Source organism: Panulirus ornatus, chromosome 45 (genome assembly GCF_036320965.1).
Source record: "Panulirus ornatus isolate Po-2019 chromosome 45, ASM3632096v1, whole genome shotgun sequence".
In the NCBI taxonomy this organism is placed as follows: Eukaryota; Metazoa; Arthropoda; class Malacostraca; order Decapoda; family Palinuridae; genus Panulirus; species Panulirus ornatus.
Window position 1 is genome coordinate 7,956,001 of NC_092268.1, and position 18,465 is coordinate 7,974,465.

General features: G+C 41.9%; 1 protein-coding gene across 1 annotated transcript in view; it reads right to left on the minus strand.

Annotated features, from left to right (window-relative positions):
• Positions 1 to 1,202: 1,202 nt before the first annotated feature.
• The window catches only part of LOC139762906 (hemicentin-2-like), a 28,007-nt gene continuing 10,744 nt past the window's right edge, over positions 1,203 to 18,465 (minus strand). The window contains 13 exon segments of the mRNA XM_071688148.1: positions 1,203 to 1,890; positions 3,449 to 3,586; positions 4,453 to 4,675; positions 5,138 to 5,243; positions 5,806 to 6,586; positions 6,718 to 6,860; positions 7,835 to 7,904; positions 7,907 to 7,949; positions 8,719 to 8,866; positions 9,172 to 9,287; positions 9,556 to 9,696; positions 9,908 to 10,024; positions 11,610 to 11,806. Coding sequence (XP_071544249.1) covers positions 1,637 to 1,890; positions 3,449 to 3,586; positions 4,453 to 4,675; positions 5,138 to 5,243; positions 5,806 to 6,586; positions 6,718 to 6,860; positions 7,835 to 7,904; positions 7,907 to 7,949; positions 8,719 to 8,866; positions 9,172 to 9,287; positions 9,556 to 9,696; positions 9,908 to 10,024; positions 11,610 to 11,806 — 2,477 coding nt within the window. The 3' untranslated portion in view covers positions 1,203 to 1,636.

An 18,465-nucleotide genomic window follows, 5' to 3' on the forward strand; every position in this document is an offset into this window, starting at 1 on the left:
AATTGTAGTTTGGAATTATCATAATCATCCTTGTCAGTCTTGTATTTTCATTTATATCAATGATTTACCAATAATTTTTATTACCATTATGTAATACAGTTATGTTAATTATCATTATAGATGAAATGATTTTCATGAGACACTTGTAGGAATCTTTTGAGTCCATGTACAGACTCTTGAGGTTAAGTAAGATCATAATTAAAATTCTTTGTAACTAGTGGACGTGCAATGGAAAAAACTGATCTATTGTGTCATTTTTTCCTCTGTTAATAATTTGGTTGGAAATGGCGAATAGTATGAAAAAACCCTACACACACAAAGGCATTTACATATATACACATGCATATATTCATATCTGCTTGCCTTCATCCATTCCTGTCGCTACCCCGCTACACAGGAAACAGCAATGCCACCCCCCTCTTCAGCAAGGTAGCACCAGGAGAGCAGACAAGAAAAGGCCACATTCATTCACACTCAGTATCTAGCTGTCATGTGTAATGCATCAAAACCACGGCTCCCTAACCACATCCAGGCCCCAAGACCTTTCCATGGTTTACCCCAGACGCTTCACATGCCGTAGTTCAGTCCACTGGCAGCACGTCAACCCCAGTATACCACATCGTTCAAATTCAGTCTATTCCTTGCATGCCTCTCAACCCCTGTATGTTCAGGCCCTGATCGCTCAAAATCTTTCTCACTCTATCCTTCCACCTCCAATTTGGTCTCCTACTTCTCGTTCCCTCCACCTCTGACACATATATCCTCTTGGTCGATCTTTCCTCACTCATTCTCTCCATGAGACCAAATTTCAATACACCCTCTTCTGCTCTCTCAACCACACTCTTTTTATCACCACACATCTCTCTTACCCTTTCATTACTTAATCAAACCACCTCACACCACATACTGTCCTCAAACATCTTATTTCCAGCACATCCACCCTCCTCTGCACAACCCTATCTATAGCCCATGCCTTGCAACCATGTAACATTGTTGGAACTACTCAGTAAGTTGTATTTCAATATCCTCCTAAGATATCAGCATGTCCTGGCTCCTGATGTGCCATAGTATAAACTTGACAAAATAAAAACATATTTTCCATTCCATAAAAGATAAAGCGTTAGTTCCAAAAACACAATCACAGTTCTGTACACAAAGCATCGTGAAAAATAGGTTACTGGGATGAATAAAACCAGAAGAAATACCACGAAAGTATATATGATATTGTTAATCGTATTGCACAAAAATGCCCTAAATTACATCTACTAATACTGGCGATGTAGTTGATAGGTGGGAGGCAGTAAGCTGCTGGACTCCCATAATGCTGATGTGTGACTCTACAAGTAGTTATCTGGCCTCCTGTGTCTGGAGAACATCTACAAGTGGCCAGTTCCTTAGTCTAAAGGCTAACCTACATATCAAAACAGCCATCTGGGATTCTACAGGTCATTTCACTTAACCTAAATAAAAAAAAGCCATGAAAGTGTTGTTTTCAATCATCAAACACTTGTTATGGCATGTTATATACCACCTTTCACACATACACACTCATACATACATACAAACATACATAAACATTTGCTAATAATGAACATGTCAGTTGGGTTAGGCGTATACAAGAGTAGAGACCCAAGCTCTAAGGTCGAAGCGTGGTTATTACACCTTCTTCCTCCTCCATGACGTCAGTCTTGCTGTTTCCGGGATCTTCAGCCTTGGGGAAAGGAACCTCCAGCTTAAGGGCAATCTGGTTAAGCATGAGGTGGGTCTCCTGGCAAAAGTTATGCTGCTGGCTGACCAGGTCATGAATCAGTTGTACAGTCTTGCGGAGGGCAGAGACCTCAGCCTGCAAACCCTCCAATCCAATGCCCTTACTATAAGAGGACCCATGAGCTGGAACAAGTAAAGATATGACTGAAGATGCTACAAGAGGAATATGTTCGGTTATGAAGATAATGTATTGGACAGATAGTTTATAAATAAAAAAAATATTGTACAGGGAGAACTGCGAGGAGAAGCCACTGTATGAGCCTCCATTCTTCACTCATTTGTGAATTCAAGGTAAATGTTGATTATTTTCTTAAGGAATGAAAGTTATATACAGAAAAACTTTTCATACAGCAACACTAGACAGAAAGAGGTGAATCAAGAACTAATCAAAACATGATGAAGCGCTTGAGTCATGGCTGATTTGGCAAAATGGTGAACATGTAAGGGAAAATTCATCCTCTCACCACTAAACAATGTCTCACCTGCCTGGTCTTCCACCCTCTCAAAAGCAAATGTAACAAAATTGGAATCCATATTAAATAGTGTACTCATAACAATCACTTGCTACTTAATAATAACCATGAACACTCGACACCTACACAATGAAACAAAGATCCTCCAAATACAATCCCACCTAAACATGCTCAGCACTCAATCCTAGATTCCTCCCACACAAACTATAAACAATCCTCAAGTAAAAATAAATAGCATACCCCAGCCTCACATTTCAGCAACCCCCAACCTTAACAAACAGAACACTTGACAAAATACATCCTTTCTGAAATAACCTGTCAAGCACTAAACAAAAGCCACCTAACCCAGTCATCAACTACATCCCATCAAAATGCACCTATCAGAAGCAACGCTCCAAAGGTAAACATGAGTCATGCCTTCCCATTCTACTTTCTGGACATCATCCAGTCCCACAACACTTGAAACACCATTTCAACACATGCCTACAATGGGAATACCACAAAGATACCAAGCACCTACTGCCAAATCACCCTGCACTCTGTACACATAATGCACCCACAGCATCACTACTATGTTGTGGCCCGTAACACTGACCATTGGATGTGTTCAATATCTTGAGCACTCAAGGAGTCTCATAAAGACATGAATTCTCATAAGCACTGAACCAAAGTGCTTGTGAGAATTCTTTGAAGTTCAGACTTCCTCAGCTGCACTGTAGGTGCTTTCAACAAACAAAGCAAGTCTGACATAGAATTTATATTCTATGCATTTAATCTCTTTCCATTCCATCAGAAGCCCTCATGGTTAAAGATTTAATTGAAAAATTTTGTCAATCCTTCCCCAAAAGAATACATATCTAAGGTTAACTTACTTTCACTATTTTCATGGTAGGAAAAAATGCCTCCTACTTTCAGAACCCCATTAGCTATGTACCTCTACTAATGAGCAACATTTTACGTAATCTTCAAAATCTCTTGTACTCCAGAAGAAAGCTAAGTTACATGACATAAAAGTGGAGCAACACAACAGGAAATGATAGGTAATTTAGCTGTAGCTGGATGCTACTTTATGCACTGAAAAAACTTCCTATTCATGGCATTAAGAGTAACCTAGCATATGTACACACTAGGAAAGCAAGGCAAAACAACAAAAATTGCTATGCTGCACAGAAGCAGAATAAAGCTATATTACACAATTAGGTACTTACGCAGGACATTGAGAGTAGCCTGGTCATAGGCATAACCAAATTCATTAGTAGCGTTGCAGGCATAGTTACCCACATCGGTGAGGGTTACACCTGTGATCGTTAGCTTATCCCCATGGATGGTTCGACGGAAATGGCCACCTGAAAGCATAGCAGACAGGTCAATGTCCAAGGTCATGTCACAGTCATATCTTAGGGTTGAATCCAGCTGAGTTAGGTAAGGTCAGGCTAAATGAAGATAAATCAGAGTAGGGTAAATTTAGTTTGGTAAGGTGATATCATACAAGGATGAGTTAGCTATAGCTATGGTCAAGCTAGGTTAGGTTAGGTTAGGTCAGGCTAAATTAAGAAAAATCAGAGTAGGGTAAATTTAGTTTGGTAAGGTAATATCATACAAGGATGAGTTAGCTATAGCTATAGTCAAACTAGGTTACAAAAGGTAAGAAAGGGCAAAATCAATCTAGGTTTAGTTAGGAGTCATATTAGGCTAGAAGGGGCAAATGGGCAGAACACTATATGTTTATTTTTGTCAGACAAAATCAGATTAGGATGTGTTAGTCAAGATTAGGATGTGTTAGTTAAGATCACGATAGGTCATGAAGGGTAAGGTGAAGTCAAGATAGGACATGTTAGGCTGTGTTTTGTAAAGAAGGTTAGGTTAATCAAAAGGTTGAAATCAGAGGAGGATAAGTTAAATTCTGCAGTAATCAGGGAGGATAAGTTAAATTTTGCAGTCTTAGACAAAGATAAGTTAAATCAAATTAATGTGTGGAACTTGTTACGCAGGAATTCACCAAGCTTGGAAAAATCCAAAGGAGATGTGCTGAAAATGGAAGGCCACTTCACTTTAATTATAAATTATGTCCAAGAGGGTGACTTACTGGTGAACACTGTTCCTAAATATCCATCTCTCATGTAAGGTTGTCTTAACCTGATCTACAGAAACTGTTATGGAAAGCTTATTTTGACAAGTGACGTTCATGCACTTTAAGGGTGACAGAACTGACCTGCAGCAGAAAGGACACGACCATTGAACATCCAAGTGACCTTGACCTCCCCTGTGCCCTCAGCTTCACAGGTGAAGGTCACAGAAGCTCCCTCTTTGACGGTCTGGGAGGCCAGCTCATTCTTGAAAGTTGGTCTCTGCTTTACCGACACTTGCATCAAACTGGTCTTCACATCTCCAACCCCATTGCTTGCAGCACATTCGTACTCACCCGCGTCACTCACCTAATGGGTATTGAGAATCATTGCTCACCCTCATGGTGAAGATAGACTTGTTTGTTATACACATGGTAGAAAGAATGGCATTAGTAATTCAAGTGGAAAAAGAGAGACACTCATCTCTGATGCCTGTTCCCTCTTGGAACTCCCATTAGGGAGGTGGCCAAGGCAAAAGTCATCATTTATCCCTGTCCTTAAATATACCTCCCTTGTATACACCATTCCATGCATTCTTCCCCTATTTCTCTCCCTCCATGGTGAAGAAACAGTACAATAGCATGAGGGATGGTTGAGGAGCAGGGTAGGCTGAACCTGGTGCTGCTTCAGCCAACAAAACAGTGTGGGCAGGCTGACCCTGGTGTTACCCTAGCCACCAAACCAGTGTGGGCAGACTGAACATGGCATTCCCTCAGCCACCAGACCAGTGTGGGCAGGAAACAGAGACGGGCTGGGGGTGTCAGATCTTACCTTTGTGTCCATGAATGCCAATGTCCGACCGAAGTTCTTGTAGATAATGCGTGTGTCATCAAGCTCTTGGCCATCAGTGCGACGCCACTGCACCTCTGGGGCTGGCCTGTCAAACACAGCAAACTTAACACAAACATCATTGATACTTTCATGTAAAAAAGAAAGAAAAAACTAAAAGAATAGCCATACACTCTGTCGCAGCTTCATACACAGGGATTCTATCTGTCTGCAAATAAAGGCATGATCTTTCTTCCTACCAACTGGGTTCTTCCTTCCTGTAACTCTAACAGAAGATCCTCTCTGCAACTTGTTCGCTTACCCATCTTCCAGGTTTTACTTTCAGATATCCCCCCCCCTCCACCTACTACTCCTGGTAGTTATGACCAGTTTCACAATATCTCATTGAAAGTTATAATCTGAAGAAACTCCCTCTTTAACACTTGATCAAAACAATTTACAGGTGCTTTCCATCTTACACATTCCACAGATCACCAATGAAAACTACTAAGTGGTGAGGCCACACACTCTCAAAAATAACTTCATCTCTATCTTGACCACCTGAAACTTATCACTTAATCTTGTCCCAAAATCTGCAGCTCCTAAGTCTATCAGAATTAAGCCATAAGCGAGATGGCTTATAAAGTAAAGCAGCATCAAAGGGTACTTACTCTCCACCATAAATGCACCACAGGGCATTCTCCTGCCCTGCCCAAAACTCGACAGTGTCGCTGGAGGTGTACATAGGGAAACTCTCCACATTAAGGGCATCTTCATTAAGATTGTGGGCTCCATCAGCAGGATCTTTCACAACCAGTTCAATCATGGAAGCCAGAGAGTAGTCATTAGGCTCGTACTCAGTGGATGCAAGGCATATGAACTGGAAGCCGTTCTTGCCAGTGTCGTCAGCTTCTGTGATGTGTGTGAACCATAAGCTGCCTTCAGGATCAGCTACAATGCGCTCCTCCTTCACAAACTCAAGTTCAATTTGTTCCTCATGTGGGACTGCCTTTACCCAGTTTAAGGTAGGTTTTGGGTAGCCAGTGGCCTTGGGGCAGGACAGTTTGTAAGGTCGTCCTAACTCTGCCTCAACATGGTAGGTGTCACTTGGGTCTTCATCGTTGGAGAACTCAATCCTGGAGATATTGAGAAGGTAGACGGGGTCACCAGCAGCAGTACCCAGGTCATTGTAGGCAAAACACTGGTAGAGTCCATTATCTTTGAGGGTAGGATCACTAATCAGAAGGTTGCCAGTGCCTTCCTCCAGAGAAATGCGAGGGTCAGCCTGCCACACCAGTGACTCTCCATTTTTAGTCCAGCGGTAGTTAGGTGTTGGTGCCCCACTGGCCTCACATTCGATGACCAATGGGAAGGCGTCACGCAATCGGCTACTATCCAGATCATACAGAACCTCATGGCGAGACTGCCTCACGATCAGTGGTGGAGATTTGGCTGTGGATTTTGGACAGGTGAAGGAAATGAGGGAAAAAAAAAATAATGTCTCTCTTTTTTTCTCCAAAAATGAGATATTCAAAAATCATGAGTTTTTTTTTCAAATCTGTGGTGCTAGTAGTGTGACTTACCCAGAAGTTCAACAGTCCTCTCAGTCTTGCCAATGACATTGACAGCCCGGCAGGTGTAGGTGCCCAAGTCTTCAGGTGTGATGTGGGTGATGCCCAGGGTAGACACTATGTCCCCACTTTCCCCAACCTTCGTTGCCTTGATTCTGTGGGGAGCAAAATGTGTAGGTGATGATACTTGTTCATAGTGTGATGCTGGCCATTAATGGATTATGATGTAATACTAACATCATGAAGACAAACCTACAATGTTGATGATGTAAGGGAAACAAACAAAAACAAAATGACACTAAAGGAGAACTATGATATCAAGAGCACAGAACTGAACCATTACACTGATAACAACATAAGACCACACTACATTAACAATGTTCTCTCCACCATACTGGCACTGGCACTGCTATTCAGATGACAAAACAGAAAGATACAACTATGATGTCTAAACTAAAGAATTCTTAGAAACTTTCTTTCTTTCAAACTATTCGCCATTTCCCGCATTAGCGAGGTAGCGTTAAGAACAGAGGACTGGGCCTTTGAGGGAATACCCTCACCTGGCCCAATTCTCTGTTCCTTCTTTTGGAAAATTAAAAAAAAAAAAAAAAAAAACGAGAGGGGAGGATTTCCAGCCCCCCGCTCCCTCCCCTTTTAGTCGCCTTCTACGACACACAGGGAATACGTGGGAAGTACTCTTAATCCCCTATCCCCAGGGGATAGGGGATTATTGTATATTGTGTTTCTTAGAAACACAATATACAATAAGAGACCTACACTAAACTGACAGTACCTTAGGGCATACATAATGGACTATCTAATGAACTTGGTTCTTAGAATTACATATAAGATAAATTTCAAAATTACATGTATTCATATATTTCATTTATCATACTTGATTACTGTTTCCTTTATCAGTTTGGTGGTGCTAAGAAACAGATGCAGAGCGACCCATCTACTCATATACACACACATATACATAAACCATAAGTATGATAATAAATCATAAATCATAGGGAAATGTCTCCAAAGGGACTAGGCGTCAAAGAGATAGATAGACCAAATAGAATGTGACCCTGATAAACCTCCCTACACACAAACATTCAGGAGATGTGTTGGTAGAACTCACTTGATGTTTGCACTTCCTAGGATGGGCATGTCATCCTTTATCCAAGAGATATCAGACTCTGGGTGGGCACCACTGTGCACTCCATTGATGCCTCCTCATTTGTGGAGGCAAACACCTGCAGGATACATGTCACTTTTAGAATCACAGAGCAATACAGAGTTTTTTTTTTGAGGGGCAGTATACTGTAACGGGGACTTAGTGCATTCAGAAAAAGAACATATTTTACTAGGGGGAACCAAATGATGTCTGATGTAACACTAATTTGACCAAAAAACTCTTTTTTTTCATCAGTGCAGTTAAAAAGGAAGCATTATCAGAGAAATCCTTGTTTTTTGTACAGACTTCTGATACAGTTGCCTGTATGGAGAATGGGTTTCCCTCATATAACAAGTGAGGCAGCATCTGCTGAGTTATAAATGAGAAGAAATCTCTTGCAAGATGAAGATGGAGGAACACTTCCATGAAGAAAACTGACAACCTATGTGAGGAATAAGAAGGATATACATTTGAAAATGCAGGAAAATTTATGAGATAAGGTGAATAGTCAGTTTTGATAGATATCTAGTGGACTCCTTATGAAGAGTGAGGACCAACATGGAGAGGAATAAGGACCTACATGAGGTAGGCTAGACTGCAACATAAGGAAGCTATGAGTTTTTATAAGCAAATCTGTCACTTTTAGAAGGACAAGCATGATCCCACCCAAGGAAAATGGAGATCCGATGACATGAGGAAAAATGAGGCATCCATGACTTCAACTGGGTGCTTCTGAAAAGAAGAACAACAGAATCTAATGAGTGGGAAAGAAAGTGAATCCTACACTGAAGAGGTGTTTTGACCAGCATGAGGGAAATCAAGGAAGGCCTACAAGAGGAGGAACTTACCCGGTCACTAGCAACGGAGACATACGGAGCATATTGGACTTCAAGTATGACATGCGAGTTGGCTGGATCACCAATTCCATTGTCAGCATAGCAAACGTAATGGCCACTGTGGTCCCGTTCAACCAATGGAATGTCCAGTTGGTTTGACCTGTGGACACATACACGTTACCAATACCTTTCACACAAGACAAACAGCTGTGGTAGTGCACACCATCTGCTGTCATTTAGAATGGCAGATGGACATACAATCATGAGCAGCTGGTCACAATATTATGGATAATAAAGTAATTAGTGTGGAAAAAAAATATGATTAGCTTGTTCCTTAAGTTGGTTTCTGTCATTTGCAAAAAAAATCTTATAGATATATCTTTCATTAGTGGCTATATCATTTACAATTTCTCTCTCTCTCTCTCCTCTCACACAGTTGAGGAGCTTTGAGTAGGCAAGACTCACTTGAAAAACTTGCCACCGTAGTAAGGCAACTCTTGGTTGAGCCTTTCCCAGTATACATCAGGCTTGGGGGAACCTCCAGGCTGACAATCTATGCTTATAGCATCACCTTGCGTCACCTGGATCAAATAAATGCATCACATATGAGACGGGAGAGGGTTATGGGTTGAATGACATGGGTTCGTGACTGTTTTAATGTTGACAATCTTTCCCAGGGATGAACCATTCATAGAGAACATAGTTCTAGCTTTGTTCACATGGGTCTAAGAGTATTTTTTTCTCAAATTAATGGTAATACTTGGGCTATGTACATATTGTTAAATAATGTATAATGTGTCTGAAATACTATGAAACCACAGAGAAGCCCCAGGAGGCTTGGTGGCTTACGGTGAGCGTCTTGGTGAAGTCATCCGTAAAGAAAGGCGCGCGCTGGATGTTCACAGGGACATCTGCGTCAATTTTTTGGTCTTCACCAAACTTGACAGTGCAGCGGTACAGCCCAGTGTCCTCATAATCAATAGACTTTATCTGCAGAGGTATATAGTATGAGTGATACAGTTTATCTCTCTCTTCCTCTCTCTCTTCACACCTAAAATCTTAGAAAAAGCCAAAGACCTCCTTTGCTATCCTTGTTAATCAATATTTCATTTATATCTCACTTTCAGACGACTGGAAACAAGAAATGATGGTTCTGAGCCAGTTATCATCAGTCTGGCAGGAAGTGGTAATGACAACTTACTATAAGTGAGTATCGATGGGAGTCGGCTGGGTGTTCAATGTCATACTTTGTGGAGAAGAGCAGGACTTTATCACCCGATGTGATGGGGTATGAGTTTGTAGGTTTCTCCGTGTTGATCTGCATGAATAAGAAGAAGGAATTAGTACCGACAGACAGTGGATGGAGGAGAGGAGGGCTGGGTACTTATGGCATGAGTGCTGATACATATAAACTGTCGTGATTATGAAACTCCTTACTGTTATAGTAATGGATCCACCTGGGGTGCTGGGAAACTTTTGGGTGGCACTGGGGAAAATAAGCTGGTGCCAAAGGAAAAAGACGTTTGATCCATACATTGTAACTGGCCCCAGGGTAGTCTAGGCCAACACAGTCTGTATATTTTGGAAGTTTTTATTAGGCCTCCATAGCTGATACATGTATTCACCACTTTAAATATCTAGTGATGCCAATCCTCTGGCTATGGTTTATTCTACTGCTTCTACTGTGACTGGAACAGCTGCAACTATTACTACTACTACTACTACTACTACTACTACTACCACTACTACTACTACTACTACTACTACTATACTACTACTATAACTACTACTGATACCACTACCATAACTTTTTTCTATGAATATCATTAATGCTACCATTCTTGCCCATCTGCTCCACACAACGAGCCTATGCTTGTTCCTGGTTGTTCAAGGACATGGTGACAATGACCTATGACCTTGAATGATGACAGCTTTTTAACTAAATGGTTGGTTTGTCTACATAGGTGCAATGAGGCATTCTGGAAATGAATTCTCTGAAAGAATTGTGGCGCTCATACACCTCTCGTTTTCTTACCTCATCTCTTTGTTCTTAATTTTTCAAACACCCCCTCTCTTCTCTTATGTTTTTATCTCTGCCTGCACTTAGTTAACCCATTCTTTTTAGCTATACAATAGCCGTCTTGGGGTTATGGGGTTAAACAAAAAAAAAAAAAGTGTGGAAGCTATTTAATCTAAGCTTCCCAGGGGTTTGAAGAACTGACTCTTAAACGTGGAAAGGTCTTAGGACCAGAGATGGGAGACATTCCCATAAGTTTTAATGTACGAGTTAAGGATTTACCACAACGGCCAGTCCTCGTCTGCCTGATCACCCACATAAACTATGGGAAGCAGCGGCCAGACACGTACCACGGGTTCAGAGCAGTGGCGCTAGAATAATACCTGTAGAACAAGGTACACAAAAGCTTTCGATTCTAATGTTGCCAAAATCAAGATATGAGAATAACTAGGCATTATATGCAAGCAGTACTCTCGCTGGGGAGAATGAGGTCCTTGTAAAAATGGAACACCTACTGACAAGAAATGTAATCGTGTCACCAATGCATCACTAACAGGTTCTGAGAGGCATTTCTATACCCTTCAATCTGATATAATGTATGTCATTTTAGCCCTGAGGCATCCTATTTTCCTTTATCCCCTACGTCATCTTCATGCTCTAAACTCACCCTTGTTTTATCGTTCTTAATAATCTCCCTTTTCCTAGAAGCCTTCCGGGGCCTGACTCTCCTAACAAAAAAAGCGAAGTTACCCCATCTTTACTTCCCGTAAGACTCCGTTTTCTTCTATTTTCCCACTTTCTTTGACTAGCTTCCCTCTCCCTCCCCACATACCTACCACCTCTACCATTACCTCAAATTCTCCCATCTCTCCCGCTTGCCTCTTACCTTACTCCAGGTGACGCCGAAGTCCTTGACGCCGCTCAGGTCGACGCCCTCCACGGCACAGTCAATCTTCACTTGGTCGCCCACTTTGGCCACCGTCTCCTTGCTGTACGTAATCTTGGGCTGCGTCGGGTCTACCTCGTCAGCGCCTTCTGTTGCTGTCTCTCGTTGGGCCGGCCCCGCCAGCGAAGCGGCCAGGCCTGTCGCCCAGGGGCAGAGGGATACGTTAGAAGGGCTTCTAGAGAGAGAGAGAGAGAGAGAGAGAGAGAGAGAGAGAGAGAGAGAGAGAGAGAGAGAGGCTTTGCCGAGACGGAAGGGCGAGCGCGTAGCGCTCAACGCTACCGTGTTAGCTTGAATGAATGGATATCATCTCTTGTGCCGATACGTTTATTACATATTGGTCCACCCTGAATCTTTTTTTTTTTACAGTAATTAACGTATGCACAACTTATTAATCCATTTATGACTCATTTATTAACGTAACTAGTAAAGGGATAAATATAACACAGTTAATATTCAACGTTCTGTGTAAGCTAGGGGCTCGGTTGAGTGTAAGGTTAACGAAACAAATGAAATGTTAATTCAATTATCTCTCTATTTTGACGTCACGTAATTATAAAACTGTTGTCTTCACCCATCACTAAATCACATAAATAATTAGGATAAAATGGAAGAATAGAATACATCTGAAGGGTTCAAGTTTCGTTGAAAAGAAACTCAGCTGCGCGTGTTTAACGAAGCTTCCCACGTAGAACCGGAAGAACCTTCGTTAAGCGACGTTTATTGGACACTGTATTACCGGATAGGACATAATAAACTCACAAGATAAAACAAGATAAATACAATTCCTCCACTTTAAATAAACAAGTTTAACGATTAAATATAATTCCTTCCCTTTACCTAAACAAGTTCAACGATTAGTTAATCATAACTAAAACGTCTCGGTTCATACAATGTACAAAGACGTGTATTAACGTCTTAAAAACCTTTAAAATGGTGAACTTTTAACAGAGATGGTACATCTGGATGGAAATATAAATTACAGGTAAAAAAAATAATTTGATAACTAGAATAACTTTGCTCAAAAGGTGGATAAAATCATATGTGAAAGAACAAAATATATATAAATAATCAATGCATCATTTGTACATATTCTGGATCTAAAACACACAATGCCATATACATCAGAGGTTTACCTAAACAAATGCAAATATGTCTTTGAATTATTATATATTTAAAAGTTTAGATGAATGGATAAATTTAAGAGTAAAATTCATATAAATTTTATAAGAACTTATTTGCGTGTGTGGACGTGTGTGTATATACATGTGTAGGGGGGGGGGGGCATTTCTCTCGTCTGTTTCCTTGCGCTACCTCGCAAACGCGGGAGACGGCGACAAAGCAAAATAAAAAAATAAAAAAATAAGAACTTATTTTTACCGAGCGGATTTATAGTACAGAAAGTCTCATACTTGGAAAATGTCTTTAAATTACAATACATATATAATGTTTAGATGAATAAATAATTTCAAAATTCATATAAATTTTATAACAACTAATTTTTACCGAGCGGATTTATAGTACATGAAGTCTCATAATTGGAATATTTCCTTGAATAATTATATATTTTAACTATATATTTAAATGCTTATTAATAAATAATTTTAAGAGGAAAATTCATATAAATTTTATAACTAATTTTTACCGAGTGGATTTATAGTACAGAAAGTCTCATAATTAGAATATATCCTTGAATAATTATGTTTTAATTATATATTCAAATGTTTATCAATAAATAATTTTAAGTAAAATTCATATAAATTTTATAACTAATTTTTAACGAGTGGATTTATAGTAAAGAAAGTCTCATACTTGGAATATGTCTTTGAATGATAATATATATAAATGTTTAGATGAATAAATAAATTTAAGAGTAAAATCCATATAAATTTTATAACAACTAATTTTTACAGAGTGGATTTATAGTAAAGAAAGTCTCATACTTGGAATATGTCTTTGAATTATAATATATATAAATGTTTAGATGAATAAATAAATTTAAGAGTAAAATCCATATAAATTTTATAACAACTAATTTTTACAGATTGGATTTATAGTACAGGAAGTCTCATAATTGGAACATTGAATAATTACTTATTTAAATGTTCAGAATAATGAATAATTACATATTTAAATGTTTATATTAATAAATAATCTTAAGAGTAAAATTCATATAAATTTTATAACTAATTTAAGAGTAAAATTCATATAAATTTTATAACAACTAATTTTTACCGAGTGGAAAATCTCATAATTGGAATCAAGTTCGCCTACGGAACCTGGCGACGACGGTGCAACTAGCCATAAACCCCCAAGTCATTAAATGGCGTCGGCGTCAATGAACTCTGGGACGCCCGAGCGTCAGGCACTTTGTATAGCCAGCCTCAGCAGGACTCCCTCCCTTCCTCCCTCCTACCAAGCCCTCAGGGATGTAGGAGGACTCGGTAAATAATGGCCAGGATAATAAGGCCAGCTGACGGCAGGATTCCCCCGCCCGCCATTCCCCGCCGACCGACTGTCTCTTGTTTGCGGCCAGTGTTGCCATCATGGCGGCGGCGGGGGTCCTCCTCCTCGTCCATTCGCCACATATTTATTTGCTTAATATGACGAATGGTGGTTGGCTAGGGTCGTTCGTGGGGGGGGGTGGTCGTTCGTGGCCGATGTTGGCAGTGGTGTCAGGCAGCCACGGCTGCTGGCAGAGATGATGGGAGGGCACAAATAGGAGAATATTGAATTCATGGAGTGGTGTCAAGTATGGCCATCATGGCGTATGATGGCAATTGTTTATATGTCGCCCACCTCGTTGGCTTTAATGGCAGAACTGGTGCTTCCTTGCCCGACTGGTAATTAGGGTAAGCCACTGGATATCTTGCCTGGTCAACTGTCAAACGTGGGGTGTGATATCTTGCCTGGTCAACTGTCAAACGTGAGGTGTGATATCTTGCCTGGTCAACGGTCAAACGTGAGGTGTGATATCTTGCCTGGTCAACTGTCAAACGTGGGGTGTGATATCTTGCCTGGTCAACTGTCAAACGTGAGGTGTGATATCTTGCCTGGTCAACTGTCAAACGTGGGGTGTGATATCTTGCCTGGTCAACTGTCAAACGTGAGCTGTGATATCTTGCCTGGTCAACGGTCAAACGTGAGGTGTGATATCTTGCCTGGTCAACTGTCAAACGTGGGGTGTGATATCTTGCCTGGTCAACTGTCAAACGTGAGGTGTGATATCTTGCCTGGTCAACGGTCAAACGTGAGGTGTGATATCTTGCCTGGTCAACTGTCAAACGTGGGGTGTGATATCTTGCCTGGTCAACTGTCAAACGTGAGGTGTGATATCTTGCCAACTGTCAAACGTGAGGTGTGATATCTTGCCTGGTCAACTGTCAAACGTGAGGTGTGATATCTTGCCTGGTCAACTGTCAAACGTGAGGTGTGATATCTTGCCTGGTCAACTGTCAAACGTGAGGTGTGATATCTTGCCTGGTCAACTGTCAAACGTGAGGTTTGATATCTTGCCTGGTCAACTGTCAAACGTGAGGTGTGATATCTTGCCTGGTCAACTGTCAAACGTGAGGTTTGATATCTTGGTCAGTTCATATCATTTACCAAACATGGCGGATCCATTCCTTGGTCACTTGGTAAACGTAAGATTGCAAAAAAATGAACAATAATATGAATTTAAACGTAAACAATAACATGAGTGCATATTTTTCTCAAGTTATTTGTCATGGAAACCCGGAGCAAAATTCAAAACCTTATAGAACATGGCTATATATCTCATGGCCCGACACCAGATATAAGAATTTGCACGCTGCAATATATATTATACTCATTGCAATTATGGCGGACTCGGCCAACCCTCCAATCAAGGGCGGCACAGGAGGGCTTCTAGGGTACCTGAGAACGCTGGTGTACCGCAGAACCACAGTCATGGCGTCCCATCAACGTAATCGTTTCCTGGAACCGCGGAAGTCCAGGGCTTCTGGAGGGCGGGGAACACTCCCTCCGAACGCCAACAAATATGGCCGACATGCGATTCATTTTATTTCTATTGCCGATAACCCATGATTACCGCTGTGTTTACACGTGACAAATTATTATTGTCATCTAAAATGAAGAGTTTTATATATCCTTTTGAATATATATATCCTGTAGAGAACATGTCTAATTAAAGTTCGTATATTAGGGAAATCTTTGGCACTTTCCCCGAACGCAACAAATATGGCCGACATGCGATTCATTTTATTTCTATTGCCGATAACCCATGATTCCCGCTGTGTTTACACGTGACAATGATATATCGTTTCACTGAAAATTATTATTGTCATCTAAAATGAAGAGTTTTATATATCCTTTAGTATTTATATATCCTGTAGAGGACATGTCTAATTAAAGTTCATATATTAGGGAAAACTTTTGGCACTTTTCCCGAACGCAACAAATATGGCCGACATGCGATTCATCATATTTTTGGTCAATAGCCCATGATTCCTGCTGTTTAAACCTGACAACAATATATCGTTTTACAGAAAATGACTCTCATTTACAATGAAGTGTTTTATATCTTTCTATATGTATATTTATTCTGTAGATGATATAAATAATATAAATTCGTGTGACGACCAAATTTGTTGAGCACGTGGCTGACAACAACAGATGCTGTTGTTGTCACTTCTCCTACCCCCTCCCCCCCCCCCCTCTGCCACCACCTGAACCACGTCGTACACCGCGACTATCATCATTACCACCACATGCGACCATCTCTGACCACAGTAACTACCACCATACCCGGCGTTGTGGTTAGACCAGCTTCACACACACAGACAAGGGACGTAACCCCTCCGCGCTACGCACCATCCCCCCCCCCCCCCGCCAGCAGCCACGCACGCATGCGCACACCGTTCCCATCATTCACACGCATGCGCAACGCCCACCCTCTGGCCATTAACGGAAGACGTGACGGGAGGTGCTTGAACCAACGCTTCGAAGCGACAGATTTCCGTACTACCATTTCTCGGCTGTCACTACACAGACACACACACACACACACACACACGAGACCCCGTGGCGCAGCGGTTCTCGATGCGTCTCACGATTCTCGAGACACGGGTTCGATTTCCCCAAAGGGGTTGAGGAGGGCTGGCTGCCGGCCCAAAACCGACCTAGCTGTTTATCTTTACCTTTGAGGGTCGAGAGATAAGCTGGGGTATGTTATTGTTGTTGTTGTTATATTAATAATAATAATAATAATAATAATAATAATAATAATAATAATAATAATTATTATTATTATTATTATTATTATTATTAATGTTATTATTATTATGATTATTATTATCATTATTATTATTATTATTACTATTATTATCATTATATTATTAATGTTATTATTATCATTATTATTATTATTATTATTATTATTATCATTATGATTATTATTATTATTATTATTATTATTATTATTATTATTATTATCATTTCTCCGACTTTGAGTGACAAGAGTCGTACCGTCGTGCTCAAGGGTCGTACCGTCGTGCTCAATGGGGTCGTACTGTCGTGCTCAAGGGGTCGTACCGTCGTGATCAAGGGGTCGTACCGTCGTGCTCAAGGGGGTCGTACCGTCGTGCTCAAGGGGGTCGTACCGTTGTGCTCAAAGGGTCGTACCGTCGTGCTCAAGGGGTCGTACCGTCGTGCTCAATGGGGTCGTACTGTCGTGCTCAAGGGGGTCGTACCGTCGTGATCAAGTGGGTCGTACCGTCGTGCTCAATGGGTCGTACCGTCGTGATCAAGGGTCGTACCGTCGTGATCAAGTGGGTCGTACCGTCGTGCTCAATGGGGTCGTACCGTCGTGCTCAAGGGGGTCGTACCGTCGTGCTCAATGGGGGTCGTGCCGTCGTGCTCAAGGGGGTCGTACCGTCGTGCTCAAGGGGGGTCGTACCGTCGTGCTCAATGGGGGTTGTACCGTCGTGCTCAATGGGGGTCGTACCGTCGTGCTCAATGGAGGGGTCGTACCATCGTGCTCAATGGAGGGGTCGTACCGTCGTGCTCAATGGAGGGGTCGTACCATCGTGCTCAATGGAGGGGTCGTACCGTCGTGCTCAATGGAGGGGTCGTACCATCGTGCTCAATGGAGGGGTCGTACCGTCGTGCTCAATGGAGGGGTCGTACCATCGTGCTCAATGGAGGGGTCGTACCGTCGTGCTCAATGGAGGGGTCGTACCGTCGTGCTCAATGGAGGGGTCGTACCGTCGTGCTCAATGGAGGGGTCGTACCGTCGTGCTCAATGGAGGGGTCGTACCGTCGTGCTCAATGGAGGGGTCGTACCGTCGTGCTCAATGGAGGGGTCGTACCGTCGTGCTCAATGGAGGGGTCGTACCGTCGTGCTCAATGGAGGGGTCGTACCGTCGTGCTCAATGGAGGGGTCGTACCATCGTGCTCAATGGAGGGGTCGTACCGTCGTGCTCAATGGGGGTTGTACCGTCGTGCTCAATGGGGGTCGTACCGTCGTGCTCAATGGAGGGGTCGTACCATCGTGCTCAATGGAGGGGTCGTACCGTCGTGCTCAAGGGGTCGTACCGTCGTGCTCAATGGGGTTGTACCGTCGTGCTCAATGGGGTCGTACCGTCGTGCTCAATGGAGGGGTCGTACCATCGTGCTCAATGGAGGGGTCGTACCGTCGTGCTCAATGGAGGGGTCGTACCGTCGTGCTCAATGGAGGGGTCGTACCGTCGTGCTCAATGGAGGGGTCGTACCGTCGTGCTCAATGGAGGGGTCGTACCGTCGTGCTCAATGAGGGGTC